This window comes from Notolepis coatsorum, assembly GCF_963971535.1.
Source record: "Notolepis coatsorum genome assembly, chromosome: 3".
NCBI classification, from domain to species: domain Eukaryota; kingdom Metazoa; phylum Chordata; class Actinopteri; order Aulopiformes; family Paralepididae; genus Notolepis; species Notolepis coatsorum.
Window position 1 is genome coordinate 103,595,153 of NC_140167.1, and position 18,147 is coordinate 103,613,299.

The 18,147-nt window shown below is 43.4% G+C and overlaps 1 protein-coding gene across 1 annotated transcript in view; it reads left to right on the top strand.

Annotated features, from left to right (window-relative positions):
- Positions 1 to 13,720: 13,720 nt before the first annotated feature.
- The window catches only part of LOC311224742 (uncharacterized protein), a 37,078-nt gene continuing 32,651 nt past the window's right edge, over positions 13,721 to 18,147 (top strand). Inside the window, exon 1 of the mRNA XM_084309841.1 lies at positions 13,721 to 13,847. Within this exon, the coding sequence (XP_084165967.1) occupies positions 13,813 to 13,847 (35 nt within the window). The 5' untranslated portion in view covers positions 13,721 to 13,812. The remainder of the gene's footprint in view (positions 13,848 to 18,147) is intronic.

Sequence of the window (18,147 nt, forward strand, 5' to 3'; positions counted from 1 at the left end):
CATTACATTATACGGTTATGGTATATGGAAAGACAGACAATGAGTGTGTGTGTATGTACAGTATGCGCACTGCCCGCAAAGTCAGTGACGGAGCCGCACCGTCACATCGTGCCAGAATGAATCTGAAATAAATCCTAACATGCAAGGTGTCTAAATTATGTGTTTTTTAATGGGGAATAGAAATATGAGTTCATCTTTTGGATATGATAACTCTAACCTACATCATTTTGTATTACAAAATTGTCTCCTACTGTACTGCTTTAGCCACCAACCTACAAACATAAACGTAAAGTCAACGTCAGCCATAAATAGGTGAGCTCTTTTCAGAACTACTCAGCAGAAAGCTCAGTAACCATTTTAACAAACGTCTCAATGTATTGAGAAAATCCATGGGGCTACATCAATCCTCTATCTTCTAGAATTTGATCAGGTTGCACAAGTCCTGCTTGGATTCATTCTTGGACATCAGCCTCCTGCTGTCTCCTGAGCCCTGATCCCTCCATCCCCTTTTTCTTGTGAAAAGTACTTAGCAGAGGCCTCAGTCACCATTTTAACAACCCTCTCGATGCTTTGTGTGTGGCAAGGCCAGTCGAGAACCTCCATGGGGGTGTTGATTAAGTTCTTCGCCTCTGAGGTGCTTAGGGAGCAGGTGAGAGGTGGCTCTGACACATCTTCTGACCAGCTGATTAAGCCACCAATGCTGGAAGTGTCACTATTGATGTGAGGTGTTCTTCTGATCCTGACAGAGGAGTCTCCCAGCTGAGTGTCTGGATCCCCCTCTCCCCTGATGGCCAGGATTCTCTCCACCCCCTCAATTCTCTCTTTTTGATCCTCAGAGCACAGCAGTGTTTGGAGGATGGCTTCACTGTGGGCATACCAAGCAGATCTTCTCACAGTTGGCATCACAACATCCAGCACCTCCTTCCTCTGAGACTTGAGGCAGTCCAGCTGAAACAGGATGTGCCTAGGCCCTTCCATCCAGGAGTGCTTGACCTTCATGTTGAACCAACACGGATAATACACTCCAATGATGAATTCCACAATGCATTGTAGATTATTCAGGTTCTTTCTTTTAAATTGATGCTTTGACACCCAGAGCCTGAGGAGTCTGTTTGCTGTGGTGAGCCAGCGGCTGTGGTTTACCGGTCCAGCAGAGCCAGCCTGGCAGAAAGCACTCCATCCCTGATTGCACAGACCAGCTTATAGCCATAGTGTTGATCAGTTGAGAGATCTTGAATGATCTTCTCAGGCAGCTTGATCAGCGGAGGGCCAAGAAAGATCCTGGTGAAGTTAGGCTTGATCTCCAAGTCTGTAACAGAATCAAGGAGCTGTCCTATTGGCCCGGATAATTTGTTGTCTGAGTAGCCCCATCAACTTCAACAATGAGACGGTGCAGTGGAAGTTCACCAGCGTGCAGGTTGCACACCAACCAGACCAGCTTTCTCCCCAGGTGCAACTCCAGCTTCCGCATTACACCTGCCTTCACTCCAGTGTTGACATTGGTTGAGTCTCCTCCAATGGCCCACAAGGTCTTATCAGAACCTCTCTTTCAGCCAGGAAAACAGGACCTTAGCAATCTTCTCTGCATGGGACTCCTCTTTAGTTGCTTTCTCTGGTGTAAAGTGGAACAGATAGTTGCTGCCAGGCTCACTAGCAACACTATAGTGTTCTTCCTTCATCTTTGCAGGAAAAGATTGGTCACTGCCCTCAGCTTCCATCATCACATTGGTCATGTCAATCCGCCCATCAAAGAGGATACAGGAGATTTCCCCCCCCCTCCTCCCAGCACTTCTCCTCAAACTCTTCCCCCAGCTCTTGCATCAACTTTTCTTGTGCTCTCTTAACCTTGTTCTTATCAATCACTTTACTTGTGTCATCTTCTAAGATGAGTCCTGCATCAATCAGAGCTGCAGTTGCTATAGCTGCAGTTGGCCTTAGCCCTATGCCATACCTTACACTAGCAAGGGCGATGTTTGGAATCTCATCATAATTCTTCCGTAGCTTTGCTGAAGCTCCAGGGTCAGTTTCAAGAATGAGCTCAACTTCAGGGACTGTAAGGAAGCTATCAACATCCTTCCTGGCAGCGTGAATGCCTTCTACAACATAACTTCATTTCCGCGTTCGAGTTTTGCGCTCTGATTGGCCACTGACCCCACCCTATTACGCCCCCCTTATCGACGCCAGTTATGCGACGCTCTACAGCTCTTTCCGTGACTTCCTCGCAGAACAGCTGTTTCCGTATTTATAATATTGGAAATGCTGCGCTGTGAGCGCTGTGAAGCACCTCTGTATTAAATGCCGACTCATCAATCAATCAATAACAACATTAACGAGACTCTCGTTGTGTCTATTCTGCTAACACAGACTCATCAATCAATCAATAACAACATTAACGATAACGCTAACGTTAGCATTAGGCTAACGCCAAGCTGTAATGTTACCAGTCTCGCGTCTATCTGCTAACGTTAGCATTAGGTAATAACCGGTTTAAAATGGATGGTGATTACCTCACGTTGTGTCTATTCTACTAATGTCTAACTATGAATGAACACTAACTTAACATCTTTAGCTAATAAAGTACTCAACCTCTACTGTCTTTAACTATGAACAAACACAACACTCTAACTTACCATCTTTAGATAATAAAGTACTCAACCTCTACTGTCTTTAACTATGAACAAACACAACACTCTAACTTACCATCTTTAGATAATAAAGTACTCAACCTCTACTGTCTAAAAATTGTTAAGTCAATTAACGACTGATGGCTGTTTGTTGTAGAGGGCGGTGGCAGACTTTGTCTGATAGACAGTAGAGGTTGAGTACTTTATTATCTAATGATGGTAAGTTAGAGTGTTGTGTTTGTTCATAGTTAAAAACAGTAGAGGTTGAGTACTTTATTATCTAAAGATGGTAAGTTAGAGTGTTGTGTTTGTTCATAGTTAAAGACAGTAGAGGTTGAGTACTTTATTATCTAAAGATGATAAGTTAGAGTGTTGTGTTTGTTCATAGTTAAAGACAGTAGAGGTTGAGTACTTTATTAGCTAAAGATGTTAAGTTAGAGTGTTGTGTTCATTCATAGTTAGACATTAGTAGAATAGACACAACGTGAGGTAATCACCATCCATTTTAAACCGGTTATTACCTAATGCTAACGTTAGCAGATAGACGCGAGACTGGTAACATTACAGCTTGGCGTTAGCCTAATGCTAACGTTAGCGGTATCGTTAATGTTGTTATTGATTGATTGATGAGTTGGCGTTAGCAGAATAGACACAACGAGAGTATCGTTAATGTTGTTATTGATTGATGAGTCAGCATTTAATACAGAGGTGCTTCACAGCGCTCACAGCGCGGCGTTTCCAATATTATAAATACGGAAACAGCTGTTCTGCGAGGAAGTCACGGAAAGAGCTGTAGAGCGTCGCATAACTGGCGTCGATAAGGGGGGCGTAATAGGATAGGGTCACGTGGGGTCAGTGGCCAATCAGAGCGCAAAACTCGAACGCGGAAACGAAGTTCTGTTGTAGAAGGCATTCACGCTTCCTGGCGACCTTGTCTGCTGCTGCAAAGCTTTCTTCTTTGCCCCTTCTCCTTTTCTCTGCCCTCTTTTCCATCCCCTTCTTTCCAATGTTTTCACCTGTCTCTTGTGCTCAGGCAGATCAGCTCCAGCCATTTGGTGTGGTCCTTTACTTCCAACCTTTTCCCTCTGTCCCTTGATGTAGGCAATATGTTATATCAATACCTGGGGCTGGCGGCGACGCTATTGGTCGCGTGAGTTGGGGGTTGGCAGAGGGGAGGGGGCAGGAGCTGACCTGGAAAGGGTATAAACGGGTGTGGCACCTAGGGTAAAAGGGTATGGTAAAATCTGCCATTTTGAAATCCAAAATGATGTAGATTAGAGTTATCTTATCCTAAAAATTAACTTGTATTTTTATTCCACATTAAATAACACATAATTTAGACACCTTGGATGTTAGGATTTATTTCAGATTAATTCTGGCACCTGTGTATGACCAAGCGGTTCAAATGGTAAAATCTGCCATTTTGAAATCCAAAATGATGTAGGTTAGATTTATCCTATCCCAAAAATTAACTCATATTTGAATCCCCCATTAAGAAACACATAATTTAGACACCTTGCATGTTAGGATTTACTGCAAATTCATGTTGGCATCGATGTATGGCCAAGCGGTGAAAAATGGTAAAATCGGCAATTTTTTTATCCAAAATTATGTAGGTTAGAGTTATCCGATCCGAAAAATTAACTCATATTTGAATTCCCCATTAAGAAACACATCATTTAGACACCTTGCATGTTAGGATTTCCTTCAGATTCATGTTGGCATCCATGATGGGTGAAAAATTGTCAAATCGGCCATTTTGAAATCCAAAACGATGTAGGTTAGAGTTATCCGATCCGAAAAATAATCCCATATTTGAATTCCCCACAAAAAAACACATATTTTAGACACCCCACTCGATTGATTTTCCAAAAAAAAAGTATGGCCCGCCCTAATAGTCATAGTACCCTTGAATGAGTGCTCCTGCCAGTCTTCAGGGTATTCTTGTTTACCAGAGAGGAGATCCGGTACAAGAATCGAGTTCGTTGGTAGACTTTTTTTTTTATTACATTGGATGCCATTTTGTCACAGGAAAGATTTGCCTCTAGGATGGAACCTAGGTATGTAATTTCATCTTTCCTTGTGACAATATTGTCACCCACTGTAACTGAGAAGCCGTCGGTTTTGCTGAGTTTGTTATTTGAACCGAAGAGAATGGACTCTGTTTTACCCAGGTGTAATGATAGTTTGTTATCAGCAAGCCAGATGCAGATTTTGCCTAGTTCCGAGCTGAGGGTTTTTTCAACCTGTAACTTGTTCCTGTCAGAGACCAGCAGGGCTGAGTCGTCCGCGAACAGGAATAAGTTGCAGTCACAAGCTGACGACATGTCATTTGCATAAATTAGGAACAGTAGCGGTCCTAGTATGCTTCCTTGTGGAACACCACAGCTCACTGGGAGGGGGGGGTACCGTTTACCTCCACTATCTGTTCTCAATTAAGCAGATGTTTGAATCCGGGGTTTCCCTGTTCCTCGAAGGTGGATTCAGTCTTGTTCATTCGAACCAGACTTGATACTCAGGATCAGTGCGCGCGGCCGCTTCAGTTGAAAAGACAGCAGGTGTCGATCGCAGAAATCCTGATTTTCTAACGGCATTGATTGATTGATTGATTTTAAACTTTATTAACAAGATTGCAGAATGGGTACAATACAGTACGGCTCAATAGCCTCGCCGACAAGTTAAATGCATAATCTATAGGCACATTTTAAGTCCCTTATTACCCCAATCAATCAGATTATATTTATTTAAATGTAACTGCTGGCAATAGGCTTAATGCCAATGGAATGAATAATCAAATGAGATCTTGCTAGCGAAAATAATTATTTCAACTCTTTCAGAATAAGTATACAAAAACAAGCCCAAAGATAAAGAGTATATCTAATTTATACGAATGAATAGATGCTTATGAGGATATCTCTACTGTATGCGCTTAGGTATCATGTAATATAATAAATACATCGTTCCTAAAGTTTTCAGGCCGCGACCCCCGAAATAACGGTGTCAGAGAGCCGCGACCCCCACTATTATATAGAGGTGGTTGAAACATGCAAACGTTCACACGCACACATATGCATTGGAGGCTTTTAACACGCACAATAACTACACAAAATAACACAATAATCAAACAACCATAAAATGAATACATATAGCGTGTTTCATTTAGAAGGCTATAATGTTCAACTCACCTAATGAGATGGATGCGCATAGTCTGGGTTTAATTTTGGAGACAGCGACTCGGAGATCATCCTCCACATTCATTCAGACGTGATCAGTACTTATTTTTTATATAAGTCAGTGCAGATAATGTTTTTTTCGAATAGGTAGGTATAGCTGTGCCGCGTATTCCCCCTCAATTGATATCTAGTCGGCATCGGAGGTGGGCAGCGAGCTGGGACGCATTCTCCATCAGAAACAAGCGCGCCTCATCCCGCAGCTCAAACAGGTGTCGTGCAGTATGTAGGAAATCCATAGGCTGAATATGATTTATTATCAGCATTTATTTGACCAGTTTAATGTATTTTAATTGTTTTTAATTATAGGCCTATTTCACACATTCTATGAAATCAATACATTCTGGAAATCATCTTGCGAAAACATTATTCAGAATGGTATAATGGGATCAAATAGCACCTACGGGAGGCTGCAATTAGAAACTGGCCCCCGTAAATGTCCAAACACCCCCTCCCACCCACCCACCCCCTCCCAATGTAGTTTCCTCCCCCTCGTATATATATTTTCTGTTAGGATCTCTGTTTAACAGTACTGTATTTTGCATATCTTGTATGTCACAAATGTAACAGTACTGTATATCTGTATGTCATGTATGTCATAAATGTCATGATATATCTGTATTATCTGTGTCATGTATGTCATAAATGTCATTATGAATTGAAAATGGGGGACCCTGATGTAAACAAGACGAAAGTCTTTCTCAGGTCTGCATCCCCTTAACAATTGTGTGTATTGAGCCGTACTGTATTGTACCCCATTCTGCAATCTGTTAATACAGTTTCCAATCAATCAATCAATCAATCTCTGAGGAAGGGAGCTGCCATTTTGTTCCGAGGGAGTGGCCAGCTTATATCCAGCTAACTCAACTAAACCTGCTCTGGAGCAGGTTCAAACTTTTCGATCTGTTGCCATAGTGACTTAGAAAATCCGACTTCGGGGAACGGAAATGTCTGGCTTAAGTCAAGCTATGCTGAACATTATCCGGCTAACTCAGAGGACACATTCCGATCTCAGTTAAACTTTTAAATAGTGCCAGATAAATGTCCGGCAATTATCGAATAACCGATATTTGGTCATTATATTATCGATATTTGGTTATATTATTACTATACATACTGTATATATGTGGTGTTGCCAGACATCCTGCTGTGCAGGTACTCTATTGTATCTTTTATATTGTTTATCTCCTCTGTTTGAAGTCAGTTGCGTCATGTCTGTATGTGTCTGTGGCTGTAAGCCCAAGACAAATGTCCCAGCTGATGGGACAATAAAGTGACTCTTTACTTGATTACAGATTCTAGCTTTAAGTTGGTCGTGTTGTGAGTGCAACCAACTCTCAGACTGATCAGTGATGTCATCAAAGAGACAAACCTCAAACCCTGACCCAATAACAATGGCTTGGACACAGCTTTGTACATCCAAAATGAGTTGCATTTCATATCATTTATTTATTCGTACATGGAATTATATCGATTCCAACAGTAATGGAACAGAAAATGTGTCCCATAATATCCCCCCATAAAACCGCCATGGGAACCATCATTTCAATCCTAAAATGCAGTCTCCCACTCACTGTACATGGAGCAGCTCCAGCGCTGAGCTCTGGATGAGATCACCCTGGCTCCCTGGTGGGCTACCTTTGGAGAGACCTTTTCATCTCGACAAATGTACTGTAGACTTGATCGGTCCAAGATCACAGGAATAACACAATCCTGGAAGGGATGTCTTGTTCATGTTCACAGATGAACTCAACTGTCCAAAGTACATACTGTAGGTCAGCGGTTCTTAACTTGCGGAGTCGGGCCGCAAAACGAGTAGCAGGACTATGTCTGGCGGGTCCCCCGAGATGACAAGAGAAATAATACGCTTGTATGAACCTGGGTCCAGGCGGGCAACGCTGAACTTACTCCTTCAGGGTCTCACTTCACAAAAGCTAAGAGTTACTGCTGAAATACTGAATTCTGTTTTAGGTTAGACTACTTCCTTTAATGACTTATTTGTGTAATTACAACAGAGCACCCAGGTTGCACTGTCTGTCTGTCGCAGTAAACAACGACACAAAAAGACCCATTCATGGGCTGCACTTTTATTGAACTGATTTTAATAGATTTACCCCTGAATCACCCGGATCTGGCCTCCTCGGTGGAGCGGTGCCAAGGCTCTATCTTAACCCTGCATAAAAATAAATGAGAAGCTATGGGGCCTGTCTCGCAAGCCAGAGGATATTGTTCGATTCCACGTGAGCCCTCCAGGAGGCAATTTAAACAGCCCAGCATGCTAATCAACCCGGTATAAAGGCCTGCACTGGAGGGTGGCCCATTCCTTTTTTTTGCCCGCTCTCCCTCCTACTTTCTCCCACGTACTCCTTCTCTCTTCCAATTTCTCTACCTCTTTCACCCCCCACCCACCGTTTTCACTCTTCCACTCACTTTATCTGTTTCTCCCTCCCCGCTTCTTTCTTTCCCTCTCTCCTATACCACTGGGGCCCAACTGGACCAGAGCAACCTGGGAGGAAGCTGTAATTGGGGCACTGTCTGAGGGAGCATTACATACTCTAGCAAGGTGTAAACATATGACGCTGGAGGAGGAAGTGGCTTCCATTAAGGAAATCATATGGGGCTCACTGTGCAGCACAGGCCGCCATGCAATTATCAGATTTCTGGAGGAATTCTGGAAACATATACTACTGTATAACAAAACCCCCTCTGCTGCAACAATAGTACTTTGGTTTCTGAAATGTCTCAGTCTCTGTGACCAGCGGACAGTTGTCTTGTCGTCTCAGGGCCGTGTAGGGGACTGTAAAACTAATACCGGTTTGCATTAAACCTAATAGTCGAGAATGGCCTATATTTATGTCAGCTAAGCAGGCCAGGGAACACTTAGCAACACCCCAAAGGGAGAGACACCATCTGCTGGCCTTGAGGGGAGGTGGAGAAATGCTGCAGTAGAGCCTCGATGTAAAGGGGGAAGTGTGGAAAGGCACGGCACAGTACGAGGGAAACCATCAAACAACTTGTGAAATGTGGTAAAGGGTTAAACATTACATTTTGTCTGTAACCGTAGCACCAGAGCTTGGATGTTTGGATGAGCTCAGAAGACAAGAGGGCACAGCAAGCAGCGCTTCAGGGAAACAGTCAAACAGTCACTTGGAAATGCAGTCAAAAATACTGTTATCAAACGGTACCAGAGCCCGAGGGCCGAGGCACAGCGGGGCTCCAGGCACAGTGTCGGGGGTTAAAGATCCTGAAAAATATGGTGAGTGGTCAAAGAATATTCCTCAGTGCTGTGAGAATAGTGATAGAGCGTGGCTGTAGAGAGGACTTTGTTGGGGAACCAGCGCTCCAGACAAAGTATCACAGCCAGGATCCGAGTTCTCCCTGCTGCCAGCAACACGTCAACAAAGTCTGGGTGGAACCCGGAGCGACCCTCATCTGAGGAGGCGGCAGCACCCTGCCCCCCCTGCTCCCTAAAATAATTCAATATTCTAATATTCCCCTGGTATTTGCCGTTGACCGCAGAAATACGATAGTGTTCATTCTCCACTTGTGTTCTAGACCCACAGGTCAGGCTGGTAGCAGATCACAGGAGTTCTCTGGGACTCGGGGGGTTAAACTAATCAGTCCACACAGCCTACCTGGTCAACCCCCCACACCGCCCCCCCCCCTGACGAAATCTACACCGTGTTTGTCATTTGTTTGAGGATTGAACCTGCCCTCTGCCTCTCTTTGGTTTCTGAAATTATAACATCTGTATTAATGTCACATTTGTGTATATGGATGTGTGTATTATAAAGCATGTAGCGGAGCATGTGTGAGTAATGAGTATACATGCGTTAGTGTAGGGTCATTACTCCAAGAAAGAAAAAAAATGTTACACATTTGTTACTTCTCATCAGTAACATTACTTTTATTTGTACTACCGGAGAATGAAGTTTGAATCCGTCACAATACAGAGGGAATAATTATCTATGTCTCTCAAGTATCAGCTTACTTGTTAAGATGACTAACTGTATATGAAAAAAAATAACTAATATGAATACTGTAATTGGAAAAGTGATGCCTTACGTTACTTTTGTAAAACGGTCAAAGTGATACGTTTACTATATGTTACCTTACCTGTATATTATAGGTAGGTATTTGTATGTATTTCCCGCTTTGTGAAGTAATGACCAACAGCCCCATTGTGACTCAAAATTCTAATCTTACATGTGAGATTGGACATATTACTGGATAGTTTACAGTGCCATTCTTCATCTGAGCTGTGCTTCATCTCCTATCAGTTTTCAGCTCTAAAGGCAATTCAATCTAGGGTTTGAGGGGAAATGCAATGAAACACTGCCCCCTAGTGACACAAAAAGCCTATTACAGTTTATTAGGAGAATGATACAGTAATTATAATGTAGTCTAGTGAGTCTATGTATTATCTTTCACAAGAGGTGTACATGTTTGAAGATTTTTCATTAATCATCTTAATTTATTAAAACAAATATGCCCAGAAACTGTGTAATTAGTTAAGACTCCTGTCTCCGGGAATCGTTGGATCAGGGGCCATAATTAAACTTCTGAGTAGGAATACTGATCTAGGATCAGTGCTCAGGTCACATGACCTTATACACCTCATTATGACTCATTAGCTAATTATGTTCTCAGATCTGTTGCCTATACTTAGTTGACTGTAATCATAAGTACCTACCTAAACCTATAGTCTGCCCATAACACTGTATGGTAGCTGTTACAAAGGATCAGATTAAACCGAATATATATATTTATTGATTGATATATATTGCATAATATTTGTATATCGTTTGATATCCCTTGTATATTCCTTGTACATATACACGGAATATCCCTTTAGCCTAGTACAGACCATAATATTTCATTCTCCTATTGGACAGCGGTCCACAGGCGCCAAGGCCATGCCTCCAAAGTCAGGTTCAAAGTCACCGCCGGGGACATGCCTGGACATGAATGGTATTGCGCAAGGATATGAGACAGGAATAAAGCTGGTACTAGTTTATTCATCTAAGCGTATAAATACGGCGCAGGTGAATACAGAAGTATGTTACCCAATAAGTTGAAGCCTCACCCACGATACGACGTGCGGTGAAGTATGGCCTGTTTGGCCCCAAATAGAGCATTGAGACCGCGTGCGAATTAATAACTGAAGTGTCAGAGTTTGGCGCTATACCGTCGAGTGCGACATATTCTATTAAGTCAGTAATAGTCTATTTGTGTATAGTGTATCGTGCGGCTAAAGTTATACAGTGACCAGCATCACCAACGTTTTCCTCGTATCAGCTAGAGTGCTTATCCAGGCTGGGCTGCTTCATGGCGCTTTCACCCGAGGAGCCCTAGACGAGGACCGTGTGGACATGTACACTGGATTATCTACCCGACGACTGCATAGCCCTTTACGGCTGGATTATATTTGCTTTTGGTCCTGTGATTAATGGAGCGGAGAATCGCCAACGCCCACACGTGTGTGGGATTTACCCTGTGAGGAGCCACGTCGAGTCTGCCCCTCAGAAGCCTGAGGCAGGCTAGCTTTCTTCCCTGTGGAGCTACAGGCTACGGAGAACAGCTGTATTCGTCTGTGGATCAAGATCTTATTGCACCGTCTCCCGTACTCGGAGTCTCCTTATCATCGTTGACCCAGACTCTATTACCGACAGATCCTCTACCCTTGCTGGCTTACAACCGGGGGGACCCTTCCAGTATCTCCCGCTATATTACTAGTGTACCATAGATATAATTACCTCCTGCGTAACCAGATAATGGACATTCGTTATTGATTTGCCTACGCACATTCCTTTGCCTTATAAGCGCATTCAAAGTGAAATAGAGAAGTATATTATGTACCTTTTGCTGCAATAAATACTTAATTACAACTTTGTGTGGAACCGATTTCATTGTGGGAAGTGTTCATCATTATATATATCATGTACTGTATGGCCAGTAATTAAAGTGCATAAGACGGTAGTGGTTTAATGATACCATACTTATCAATACAGTCAGGGAATTGTACCCCTCAGTTACAGTAGCCATGTGTAACGGATATGTGCCGCGATAGTGTGACTACGGCACATAGAAGTGTGTAAAACTCACTCCCCAGAGGCATACAAACTGAGCGCTTAGGGGGGAATTCCCTTCTTGGCGCAGCGGTTTGTTATGTCGGCCCCGGTGCAGACGCTCGGGGTTCGACTCCCACTCGAGGCACGGTCGAATTTCGTGGCAGGTGCTAGGTGGCACCTGCTACAGTGGTGCCGTGACCCGGATGCCTTGGGTGGTGTGAGTTTAGGGGGGGGTGAATGTAACGGATATGTGCCGCGATAGTGTGACTACGGCACATAGAAGTGTGTAAAACTCACTCCCCAGAGGCATATAAACCGAGCGCTTAGGGGGGAATTCCCTTCTTGGCGCAACGGTTTGTTATGTCGGCCCCGGTGCAGACGCCCGGGGTTCGACTCCCACTCGAGGCACGGTCGAATTTCGTGGCAGGTGCTAGGTGGCACCTGCTACAGTGGTGCCGTTGACCCGGATGCCTTGGGTGGTGTGAGTTTAGGGGGGGTGAATGTAACGGATATGTGCCGCGATAGTGTGACTACGGCACATAGAAGTGTGTAAAACTCACTCCCCAGAGGCATACAAACTGAGCGCTTAGGGGGGAATTCCCTTCTTGGCGCAGCGGTTTGTTATGTCGGCCCCGGTGCAGACGCTCGGGGTTCGACTCCCACTCGAGGCACGGTCTAATTTTGTGGCAGGTGCTAGGTGGCACCTGCTACACATGTACAATAACACTATACCGTGTATATACAGTATATGTTTCTATATCTGCATATATTCCATTTTATATCTCACACACTGTATATACTATATCTATATATATCCCATATCTATTCTTATTAGTTATACAACTGGCCAGTAGTTTACTACGGATTGATATTTTCTATTTTTGTGTCTTACATACAGATGTATGTCCTACAAGACACATAAACAATAAGTATATAGTCTACTTAATAAGTATATAGACCAAGATGGCCACAAAAAAAGAAAACAAAGTAAAACATAACAAGCTGTAAACAATGTACTTCAAAGAAACGAGGAATTAAAAATAATTATATAGGATATAATGTGTTTTGTCCTAAGTGCCATGCTTTCTCCAAAAATCCTGCAAAACTGAAAGTCTCAGACTGCCAAAACAAATCCGGATTTACAAATTGAACTTTCTCAAATAAAACCCTCCTCAAATCGGGATGTTCTGAAGCCAGATTGGAATTCGTAGATTAGATTTCTTTCCGCTAGGTGGATCAGCTTGTCCACCAGTCTGGTGGGGACTATGGTGATGAACAGTCTCACATAGCCCCCCTTCTGGCTGTCTATAGGTGAGAGAGGGTGCTGTGTAGTACCTTGTACCTGAGAGACTGCATCGTCAGTGGACCTGTTTGGCCTGTATGCAAATTGTATGCAAATTGCAAAGGGTCCATATCACGGTGTTATTTATTATTATAAAGTGTTATCGACAATTGGTATATATCGTCGGTAAGAAGTGCATTTTCCACAATGTTGGAGTGTTCCTTTTTTAACCTTTGTGTAAAATAGCCTGTTGAGTATTGATGCTTTTATTCTGAAGGCGAACAGTTGCTAGTGGCTTTTTGTAACTTTACTCTCAAGCAAAGGTCGTCCCCCTTTCTTGCCAGCTGTGTGACGTCACCCGAAACCAACACGCACCTTCGTTTAGGCTACAGGTACCTGCGAAGGTACAGTACAGACAGTAGGCCTACATCCGATTAGCCTGCCTTGTTTGAATGTGACAGAATAATCTACAGTACCACCAGGAAAAGAGGACAACAACCTTACGATCAACGACGACCCTGGGATTCCTTCAACAACAAACACCTGTGCAGAAAAAAGTTTAAGTAAACTTATTATTCTGCCATGGCTGCGCGGTGTTTCGTGTTATGGTTTATGTTTACGTCGTTTCCCTCAAATCTTGGTGAGTAGTAGACTACCGGTATATCTATATATTAGCCTAGTCATTTGATTGGTGATAACTAGAGATTTGAATGACTGTAAGTGGCTGCTATTTCCCACGGAACCCGATGGAGCCAATTGATATGTATTATGCAATGTAGCCTAGTAGGTGATAATAGTTGGATTGTTGTAGCTCCACTCTACGCTTGATTATTGTAAACCATGGTCCTTAATAACCATATTTGACAACGTTGACCTAAATATTCCTAGTTATTCTTTCAGTTCGGGTTATTGTTCCTAGTTAATGATTTATCCAACGAGTAATTGAGCAATTTGTTAATCTGAGTCAAATAATCTGAAGTTTGTTTGTTTAAGGTTATTTATCATGAACAGATTTAGACCTACTGTAATGTTTTTCTTTTGCCGTACCAGTCATATGATGAATTGAAAATGGGGGACCCTGATGTAAACAAGACGAAAGTCTTTCTCTGGTCTGCATCCCCTTAACAATTGTATGTATTGAGCTGTACTGTACTGTACCCATTCTGCAATCTGTTAATACACTTTTCAATCAATCAATCAATGTATTCAGAATGATCAGCAGATCATTGTACTTGTTTCAGACACATATTTGCTTAAAAGTAGTTTATTTTTTCTTATTTTTGCAGTGTGGAGTTCTCTCTCCTGATTGTATAAAATCCATTTTACATTTCCATTTTCATTTTCTGAAAGATGAAAAGCTTCTAACCTATATAGGTATTATGTTACATTTCTGAGGTTGTTCGTTTTCCAGTCTCCATTGATTCTGTGAGCTTACCACCAAAGGGAAGTTAGGACAGTTAGGAGCTCGGTTTACTCCACAGTCGCGGCTTGATACATTTTGCTCTCAACGTGCATTTCCTGACTCCAAATGACAAAATATTGTGACGAATTTCACCATTGCTAAGTAACTCAACCCTAGACAGCACTGGTAAACAGGACTTCTGAATTGAACAAATTGGCCAAATTGACAAATTTGGCCAACAGAAGAGCACCGCTCATCTGATGTGGCCCGTGTTCTCCAATCATTGATTGATTGAAAAGTTTATTAACAGATTGCAGAATGGGTACAGTACAGCTCAATACATACAATTGTTAAGGGGATGCAGACCAGAGAAAGACTTTCGTCTTGTTTACATCAGGGTCCCCCATTTTCAATGTAGTAGTAGTAGTAGTAGTAGTTTATTTTTTCAGTCATCATCTCACACAATACAACACCATCATTTATCAATATTAGATTTTTACAGTGACTGAAAAGGTACAGACTGAAGCATAGTGCTTATATGTGCCTGTCCTATATTCTTACCCAAAAAATACAAACAAGACTCAAACAGTATTCTTAAGAAAGAAAAAAGCAAGCAAAACAGTATTATTCACCCCTGTAGGTTTCAAAATTAGCTTTCTGCCTGCACTGTTCACACTTTTCAAAGAGTACGCTAACGAAATCAATGGCTACAAGAAAACAATCAAACTCAGAAATGTAATGTCTTAGCTTACAAGCTTTTCCTCTTCCAGAAAATGGTACTCTGCGTGTTATTGAATCAGTATTTTAAGTTTGAATTTAGCTTTCATTCCACCTACTAAATAATATATAATTTCAGAAAAGGGCCGTAGTTCCCCTATATGATCATGTAGGCCTAATGAGGATAAACACCATTTATTTAAGTACTGTAAATTTTTACTAAAACCTGTTAACGATTAGAGTAATGAAACAAGGGCACATTATAATTCTACTCCACCACAATTATCTTACATCTGTTGTTGTTACTACTACTGAGAGTAGTTGTAGCTGTAGTAGTAGTTGTAGCAGTTGACAGGACCGGTGCTGAGCGCAAAGTGACCACTGTTACAAGTGGTGCCTGTTGACTCAGATAATATGGTTAAATTCAAACCTTTATTTATTCTCAAAGGACAATTGAGGTCACCCTCATTTTCAATGTCGTCAAGACTTAGACATTTCAATGCATAATTCTTTTTACAATATAATAATACATATTAATAACTATCTATATAGCACCTTTCACACATGGACCACAGCCCAAAGTGCCCCACAGCAAATAGCATACAATTAACATAGGCATAAAATCAGCATACAGTTGACAGAATAAAAACAATGCATAAAGTGCAGACATAAGAATAGGTATAAAAGACAATAAAAGTAGTGCAACGTAAGGTGCAGACATAAGAATAGGCATACAATAAGTACAATAAGTACAGTGTTGCTTGAAGGCATGTGAACCCCCAGGAACAGCCAGTCCCCCAAACACTCCACACATCAATCCCCACCACATCCCCATCCAAGACACCCCCCTGATAAAGCACGTCATGACTGAAGGAAAACACAAACAGCCCGCATGCCACTCACGCCACCATGCACGGCAACGGGAATGCCACCCCCGCAGGCCGCACCATCTCCCCCGGTCCCGGCGACCTCGCCAAAACCATCAAAGCACACGCAAGAGACCAGCACCCAACTCCAGGAAAGGTCCAGGAAAGGCCCAGCCGAAGCCATAGACTCCAACCAAACCCCCCAGACCTCCCCCAGAGCCGAACACCAGCCTCCCGCACACACACACCGACAGACCTCCCCCAACCCTAAACACACTTTATATTTATTGGTAAAGAATTTGCACTACAACCCATACCTCATTACACCTTACTGTAAATTGTACCTCATCCCATTTCTGCTTTGCACTGTAGTATATTGTATGGTAACTCAGTTACTTCTACTCTGCATTGAGCATTGTATATATGTATATACTCAACACTTTTGTCTACGTACTTGACTTCTATTTTATACTTATCTATTTTTGTTTAGCACAGTCTCTGGAGCGTAACAGAAAGAAGCATTTTGTATAAAATGCACTTCTGTACGACGACTAATAAAGAAACTTGAAACTTGAACTTGAAACCCACTGACACCCAAGGGACCCCCCCCGCATGAAGGACCCCACCACAACCTCCACAGCACCCCAAAGAGTCCCAAAGGTCCCAGTGCCATCCCAGACCACCCACAACACCACATACCCCCCCCATCCAACCACCACCATGTCCATCCACCCGAACATCCCCCCCCCCCCCCCCCCCCCCCCCCCCCCCCCCAGCAGAATCCGAAAGCAAAAACAACTGGGGGTCACTCACTGTGGAGTATGGAGTGACTTTAGAGGGGTGAGTGTAACAAGGTTGAAACCTTGCAATGGTCACCCCTTGGTGTAAACTCCAATAACTTCCACCGTTACACACAGTGCCTGCTAGCAGCTAGTGACCACCGTCACACACACACTGCCTGCTAGCAGCTAGTGACCACCGTCACACACACAGTGCCTGCTAGCAGCTAGTGACCACCGTCACACACACACTGCCTGCTAGCAGCTAGTGACCACCGTCACACACACAGTGCCTGCTAGCAGCTAGTGACCACCGTCACACACACACTGCCTGCTAGCAGCTAGTGACCACCGTCACACACACACAGTGCCTGCTAGCAGCTAGTGACCACCGTCACACACACACACTGCCTGCTAGCAGCTAGTGACCACCGTCACACACACACTGCCTGCTAGCAGCTAGTGACCACCGTCACACACACACTGCCTGCTAGCAGCTAGTGACCACCGTCACACACACACAGTGCCTGCTAGCAGCTAGTGACCACCGTCACACACACACTGCCTGCTAGCAGCTAGTGACCACCGTCACACACACACACTGCCTGCTAGCAGCTAGTGACCACCGTCACACACACACACTGCCTGCTAGCAGCTAGTGACCACCGTCACACACACACTGCCTGCTAGCAGCTAGTGACCACCGTCACACACACACTGCCTGCTAGCAGCTAGTGACCACCGTCACACACACAGTGCCTGCTAGCAGCTAGTGACCACCGTCACACACACACTGCCTGCTAGCAGCTAGTGACCACCGTCACACACACACAGTGCCTGCTAGCAGCTAGTGACCACCGTCACACACACACACTGCCTGCTAGCAGCTAGTGACCACCGTCACACACACACACTGCCTGCTAGCAGCTAGTGACCACCGTCACACACACACTGCCTGCTAGCAGCTAGTGACCACCGTCACACACACACAGTGCCTGCTAGCAGCTAGTGACCACCGTCACACACACAGTGCCTGCTAGTACCTAGTGACCACCGTCACAGTTAGTTCATTTTTGTATTTCAGTGCTCCAAAGCATTATAGAATACACACTTCTGCTTTTGATACTTTGGTATATTTGTTTAAGCTAATATAATATTAATAAATACTAACACTTT